The sequence below is a fragment of the Argentina anserina genome, chromosome 4, assembly GCF_933775445.1.
Source record: "Argentina anserina chromosome 4, drPotAnse1.1, whole genome shotgun sequence".
Taxonomy (NCBI): Eukaryota; Viridiplantae; Streptophyta; class Magnoliopsida; order Rosales; family Rosaceae; genus Argentina; species Argentina anserina.
This window is the reverse complement of record NC_065875.1, coordinates 22156876-22164346: the sequence shown is the minus strand read 5'-3', so window position 1 is coordinate 22164346 and position 7471 is coordinate 22156876. Positions and strand designations below refer to the sequence as shown.

Genomic DNA, 7471 nt, shown 5'->3' with positions numbered 1-7471 from the left:
ATGAGCAGATCGACTGCCAACAGCACAATTAGAGGCCTTGCTACCTAGAGTTTGTCCAATCATGTTCACAATACATTGATCTTGAGCTTTCCAAGCGACATAGTCAGGATTCATAGTAGGAGTAACACCATCAGAAGCAACAGTAAATTGTGGAGGACACAAATACGATCCATCCACAAATCCATAGAGATGCTGGCCCCGGAGAAAAGACTCCATGCGAAATAGCCAGAAAGGATAGTTCGTGTCATCAAGATACACATTAGGAAGAATCATTGTGGTGTGAGTTGGGAGCGGAGGTTGATTTGTGCCTGAGCTAGCCATTAGTTAAGATCAAAGCTAGGGTTTTGGTTTGGAATCAAAAGAAGATGAAGAATCTAGAGAGGCGGAAGCAAACTAAAGATGAATCAACAAGAGACTAGCTCGAATTAGAAAGCTAGGGTTGCAGCTCAAAAAAAAATTTTAGATTTGGGCAATTTTGACTAGTTTCAGCAGAATTTGAGACAACGATTGTGTTCGACATACAAATCCTAAGCTTCGATGCAAGAATCTCAGAGAAATATCAACAATCACACATATACTTCTTCAAGAATCAGAATCAAGAATCATACAGTTCTTCAATTCAAGGATTAAGAATCAAATTGTACTTATCTGAGAGATATGAGCTCCAATTTGAGCTAAGATTTGGCTCGATCTTCTTGAATCGGCGATCTAGGGTTTCAGAATTGAACCTGTGCTCTCGATACCATGAAAGCTAAGCTTGAAGATGATAATAGACAGAGAAAAAATGATCTTTGTATTCAGGCTTCATAAAGAAAGTGTGAGAACACAAGCTTATATAGTTTCTGATACAAAACAAAGACACGTGTAAATCACCTGCTATGATTAACTAATGATTAAGACAAGCTAATCAATTACTAATATAGACTTAACACTGTGAACATAATGGAAATGCTGCTATCTTACTAAAGCTGCTTCCTCTAATATTCTCTCCCTCGCCTTCTTTGCCTGCCATTGTAAAAGTAGTAAAGGCCAGAGAATGTCTCATTAGAATATGTTTTCATCAGAAACAGAAATATGAGTGATATGAAATTAAACCATTCGTTGTTAAGGCAGGACTATTTTCAGGTAACAAATTGCTTTTCTCATTTTGATTCATTGAAATACCGGTCGCCCACATAATACTAAAAATTGTATCTATCAAAGAACAAAATGTAGAGAGGGTTTACCTTTTCTTCCCAGTTTGTACAACTTGTTATGATAGAATAAAAAACTGCTTGCAGAAAAGAACCGACTAGTATTCCAATCCAAAGGCCTTTTCCTCTGAAGTCGAACCAGAAACCCAACGTAGCAGCCACAGGAATCCCAACAAGATAATAAGCTCCTAGGTTGACATACACTGCCAAGTTCTGCCAGCCGGATCCCCTAGCGATACCTGAACTCAAACAAAAAATAAGAAGAAGAGAACACTTTGAGCTGCACAGATATTTATAGTTTTGAAAATGCACTATTGAAACCGTGGAAGAAATAGAAACTAACCAGAAAGAACTGCGTGTAAGCTGTCTGCTATAACTGACAGACAAAGCAAAGGAGCAATGGCAGTGACATATTCCACAACTTCCTTCTCACGGCTGAAAATGTAGCCAAAAACAGATTGACTGGCAAAGACTGTTGAGCTTATAATGACTGAACTGGAGACGGTAAGAAACATCGAAGCAACAACTGCTACACTAGCTGCTTGTGGGTTTCCAGCTCCTAGTTCATTTGACACTCTAGTACTATTGCCCCATAAGATAACAAATTATCAGAAAATAAAGTAAGAAGATTTAATTTATATTAGAATTCATCTTTTTGTTATAGATTTATGTTGTTGGAACACACCTTACTGCGGCACCTAGTGCTTCTGGAATTGTATACAGTGATGAGATAGTTGACAAACTGCTCAGAAAATGAAACTTGTTACTGATAAGATCACATCAAAGTTCTTATACCACTCATAATATTTTTAACATACCAAACTGATAAAACTGAAGTTTCAAGCTGTGGATTCGGTAGAAAACCAGCAAGCAAGGTAAGGATCTCAAATGACCACCATTCTAGGCTACAAATATCAATGAGAAATCAATTTTTTAGAGTCAGTGCCAGACCAGAAAATCAGAAATAGACCAAACTACCAAGAAGAAGGTTACCAAATCATTATAGCAGACGGAATAGCAAAACGTAAGAAGTCTTCAATGCCTTGAAATATTTCATAGGAAATTTGAACCCTGGTATGTGCACAGGTGCTGGAGTACTTTACATATAGTACGAGTAGAACCACATTCAACCAATAAGACATACCAATGGCTAAAGCTGCCCCCAGGTTTCCTAGGCCAGACTTGAACACCAAGACCCAGCAGACAAGTATATGGAAGCACACACAGGCGCAAGAGCTTAAAAGCAAGGGAACGATCAAGCTTTGTGTCTGGAGATATTTACAAAGTGGCTGAAGAGCTGCATAAGCAAACAGTGCAGGTAAAAGCATCCTTGCAAAGTTACCCGCTTCATGCGAAATCAGAGGGTCTTGGCCTAACAACACTAGTATTTTCTCCATATATATCCACACAAGAGACAGAGGAAGACAAATTAGCATTAGAGAGAAGATGGCAGTGCTTATATGTAGTCCTAGCAGTCGATACTGCTGAGCTCCATATGCTTGCCCAGAGAGAGTTTCGAGTGCACAGGCCATCCCAAACTACTCATCATGCACATATTACAAAATGCATCAGGTTAGGAATCAACAAGCCGATTTGATCCTTAATTCTCAACCTAACAGTTACAAAGTCTGGCTCACTCAACTATACCCTACATTGCCTTCTTTATCGTAAAAGGAACAACAGATATCATAAACAAAAACAACTATATAGGACATTTTTAGTCACGTAGGTTGGTAAACAATATAAATCAATCACCACAGACAAACCCAAATCGCCAAAACGAAACTAGAAACATAAAAGGTAGGACTTACAATGAGACTGAAGCCGGTGACTGCACAGAAGGAGATGGCTATAGCAGTACTGGAAAGAAAGAGCTGACCCAAATGACCAACAATCATGATCGAAATGATCTGCAGAAAGTACTGTGACAGATTCACAGCCACCATAGGCCCTGCTATGTAACCCAACTTCTTCACTTCTCGAACAAACCCACCACATCTTTGAAAACCACCTTCTTCTCTGTTCTCCTCCTTTGTTTCCTTTATCAACAACCCTTTTTCCATAGTTGGAAAATCTCTGTAACTCTGCATGTCACAGTTATGGACCTCTTCTCTATAGTCCAATGTACCTCCTCGTTTGTGACATCGGATTATAAAGGAGACGTGAACGTTTTGGTCTTTAAACTCAAGGTTGATCAGTGAATACTGGACACTGTTGATTTGTTTTTATTCATGTTTTGGGGCGTCTTCGGGTTTAGGATTGTATCAGATTTGGAGGTTTCAAGAGACACATGACATCTTGTCATTATGTTTACAATCCCCACTTATCCACGCGTCCATTTTAAGTTGCTGATTCTCCAAATCTTCCTCATTTTTTGCACCTTGAAGTTTTGGCACTTATATGCAGCATATATATCTCTTTTGATCATTACGTGCAGGGACGGATCAATATTACAAAACAATCTGACAAACGAGATATAGTAAACAATTAGTTGAAAGTAAAGAAGCTTTATATGCAAGACTACAGAAAGAGGTAAAAATTTGAACATTGTCGCCTCGCCAAAAGAATAGACATAAATTTTTGGTGAGAAATTAAATCACTTGCCATTACATAATCTTGTGATGTATTTGTCATCTAGTCTATTATATGATTGTCTTGTCACTAACACAGTAACACCAAAACTTGGCAAGATGCTGTTTTTCTTAGAACGGCAGAACTGAGCTGAATTGTTAAGAATTCTCATATTCCAAATCAAGAAAGAATATACTGAAACTTGGATCTTACTCTGTGTTCATTAATTTCTGGAATAAATCTGGTTCACAACTTTGGGTACAACAGGGTAAAAACACAACTTTTCTTGCCAAAAAGAACAGAGAAAGGCACAAGAACTCGATTAAAGTTTCTCCTCAAGACATAATGAGAACTAATCTCATTAAAAGCACATAAATCTCTGCTAGGTGCAGCAACTTTAAGAGAGCTTTCCCTCATATGTACTTCATTTGCATTATTTGTTGCGTGATACACCATGTATAGAGTTTACACACAAATGCACCATGTTATGCTGCACTTTTGTACTTCTAGCTCCTTCAGACCTTCATACCACATTGTTAAGAATGATTTTCCATAGAATCATTGTATTACAGAATCACTCAATCACAATCACTACAAGAATATTCTAGATTGATTACAATTAAGAACTGCATAATTCTAGGAATCAATCAAGATACAGGAAGTCACTCCGAAGATGAGGAGATGAGTGATTCACGCTGATCACAAGAGTGATATCAGCTAACACACATTAATAAGAAAAACTCATTGCCCTGCTTAGTGGCACAATCCATTATCAACTGGAGAGCTTTCCTCAAAGACTCGCTCTCTTGCCTTACTTGCCTGGAAGTTGAAATGAGGTTAGTTTCAGTCATGTTTAGACCCTTAGTAAAAGTGGAAAGATCTGGAAAAGAACAAAATTATCAAGACAGAAATAGTTGAGGAATGACCTCCTTTTCCCAGTTTGTACAAGAAGTTACAATAGCAAGCAGAGTGACTTGAACAGCGGCACCAACTTGTATTCCAATCCAAAGCCCCATTCCTCTTAGTTGTAACAAGAAACCCAATGTAGCAGCAACTGGAATCCCACATAGATAAAATGCTCCAAGGTTTATATAAGCCCCTATATGCTGCCACCCACATCCTCTTGCAATACCTGATAACCATTCATAACACTTATACATAACACTAAGAAATTATATAATATGAAAGTAGGTAGTCAAGATATCTTTTAATTGGAAAAGAAGAAGAAGAGAGCAATGCACCTGAAAGGACCCCTTGGAAGCTATCTAGTATTACAGAGATGCAAACTAGAGGAGCCATTATTCTGACATAATTAACGACTTCTTCCTCATTGCTGAATAGGTAACCAAATACATGTCGGCAGAAAAAGAGGGTTGTGGTCACTATAGTTGTCTCTGTGACTGCAAGAAACATGGCAGCAAGAGTAGCAATACGAGCACCTTCGGGGTTGTCAGCTCCTAGTTCATTTGAAACTCTAGTACTGCATAATGCTTGTGGAAAAAGACTGTTAGTTTATACAGATTTAATTAAGCAAACTAAAGTACTAAATTGCATTGTACAGTTTGGATATATTAGGTAATGTATTGGTCTAACGGCGTGTGTACTGACCTTGCTGCCGCACCAAATCCATAAGGTATTGAATAGAGTGTTGAAATGGTCTGCAGACTGTCAACATATCAATGAGAATATTAAAGCTATTCTATGATTTCTTTCAGAGCCTATTATACTGAAGATCTTCTATATTTCAGAACTGTGGAACATATTTAGCAACTCACCATACAGACAACACTGAAGTTTCAAGTGCAGGATTTGGTAAAAGCCCACACAGCAAGATAAGCACCTCAAATGACCACCACTCAAGGCTGTAATAATCATCAATAATCAAAATTTAAAGAAAAAAAACAAGGATGATTAAAGTATTAAGTTTAAAGAATACAGATATAATCCTATCAGGGTATTTAAGTTACCATATCATGACTGCAGAAGGGACTGCAAAACGAAAGAACTCTCCAATTCCTCGGAATACCTCCTTAGAAATTGGAGCTCTAGTTTTTGAACATGTAGAAGAGAATTTCATGTATAGTCCGAGTAAAATCGCATTCAACCAGTACGAAATACTCATTGCCAATGCTCCTCCAAGGTTATCCATTCCAGATTTGAATACGAGGACCCAACAGAGAGGAATATGAAACAAAAGGGTTGCACAAGAGCTCAGAAGCATAGGAAGTATTAAACTTTGTGTCTGAAAGAATCTAAACAATGGTTGAAGAGTTGCATAAGCAAACAGAGCCGGAATAAGCCAAATTATGAACTTGCCAGCTTCACGAGAAATTGAATGATCTTGACCCATAAAAATCAGAAAGTCCTCCATATAGAACCATATTACAGATAGAGGAAGACAAACTAAGTTGAGGGAAAATATAGCAGTGTAAGTTTGAAATCCAAGTTTTTGATATTGCTCAGCTCCATAAGCTTGCCCACATAAAGTTTCCAGTGCACTTGCCATTCCCAACTGTTTAAATAGCAAGTTACAGATCTATTTAGTCACTGAAAGCAGATATCCAGAATAAACAATTAACCATCCGCACATGTTCTTTCTATTCAATTTAATCTGTAAACTCACTGTAAATCAACATAACAACATAACTCACCACTAAAGATTTTTTTTTCGACTAACTTCACAGAAACAATATCAATATAGGCCTAATTGACATTTCAATAGTTGCAGCGCAAAATGGATGAAAGCATAAATGGAAAAAAAAAATCACCATTAGAATGTGAACATGAAAGACTTACCAAGAAACTAAAGCCAGTTACAGTAGCAAGAGAGGTGGCAATGGCAGTGCTAGAGAGAGCTAACTCACCAAGGTGACCAACCATCATCGTTGAAACGACCTGCACCAAGTACTGGGATAGAACCACAAGAACCATAGGCCCTGCTATCCATCCCAACCTCTTCACTTCTTCCAAGAGCGACAACCATGTTAGACTGCTTGTACTACTCGACCCTTTTCTTTGCTCAACTCGATCTTTGTCTCGTGGCAATAACAGACCCTCCTCCATGTTTGTTTTCTTCAGTACCTGGAGTTGGCACTTAAGATACTTTTCTGGTCGTACAACAAATCTGAAAGAAACAGGAGGTAGTAAAAATTATGTAAACAGTCAAAGACTTCATTTTCTACACTAACACAAAATCAATACTGGCGGCTTAGCCGGCTCTGATATTGACCAAAAGGAAAAGACTCAATCTTGGTGTAAAAATCTGTCACCATCTATTTTATAAGTTAAGTTCATATCATTGTTATTATGACAGACGTGCTGATGTCAGATGGTGTAAAAATCTGAACACACAAAAATCAAGAAAGAGGTGGACTCACTTTTTTTCTTTCTTTCTCTTGAGAATGAATACATGAACTTATTTGATACTGAGACAATATGTGAATCCTGAACAATATGATCAGGATAAAATACTGCTTTAATTACAATGCAAATGAGCTTTTTTTTCACCCTGAAACTCGCCAGTAGCACTGTTTGTGTACATTCTGATCAAAAATTTGTGCAGTAAACAGGCTACATTGATGACGAAATCTCATTCACAGTCAAATGGGCTCAGTTGAATTGTATTTTCTATATCACAAATCATACACGAAGATGCCTATATATAATCTACAAAAGTATAAAACATTTCCCGTGATTCACGCCGACAC

The 7471-nt window shown here is 37.7% G+C and overlaps 2 protein-coding genes across 3 annotated transcripts; both read right to left on the bottom strand.

Moving 5' to 3' along the window:
• Positions 1–931: 931 nt before the first annotated feature.
• Positions 932–3256, bottom strand: LOC126791735 (protein DETOXIFICATION 14-like). Of its 2 annotated transcripts, none has more exons than XM_050518204.1 (7): positions 3005–3256; positions 2187–2731; positions 2012–2098; positions 1879–1935; positions 1537–1775; positions 1227–1432; positions 932–1005 (listed from the first exon to the last, which is right to left on the bottom strand). In XM_050518204.1, the coding sequence occupies exons 1-7, from the start codon at positions 3254–3256 to the stop codon at positions 955–957; spliced, it is 1437 nt and encodes a 478-aa protein (XP_050374161.1). In that variant the 3' UTR covers positions 932–954. The 2 variants fall into 2 exon arrangements, with proteins under 2 accessions (XP_050374161.1, XP_050374162.1); XM_050518205.1 differs by having other exon boundaries at positions 1537–1769.
• A 765-nt stretch (positions 3257–4021) lies between these two features.
• On the bottom strand, positions 4022–6959 carry LOC126791734 (protein DETOXIFICATION 12-like). The gene is made up of 7 exons (XM_050518203.1): positions 6561–6959; positions 5732–6276; positions 5540–5626; positions 5373–5429; positions 5006–5244; positions 4691–4896; positions 4022–4583 (listed from the first exon to the last, which is right to left on the bottom strand). Exons 1-7 carry the CDS (start codon positions 6825–6827, stop codon positions 4518–4520), a joined length of 1467 nt encoding a protein of 488 aa, XP_050374160.1. The 5' UTR covers positions 6828–6959; the 3' UTR covers positions 4022–4517.
• Positions 6960–7471: the final 512 nt, after the last annotated feature.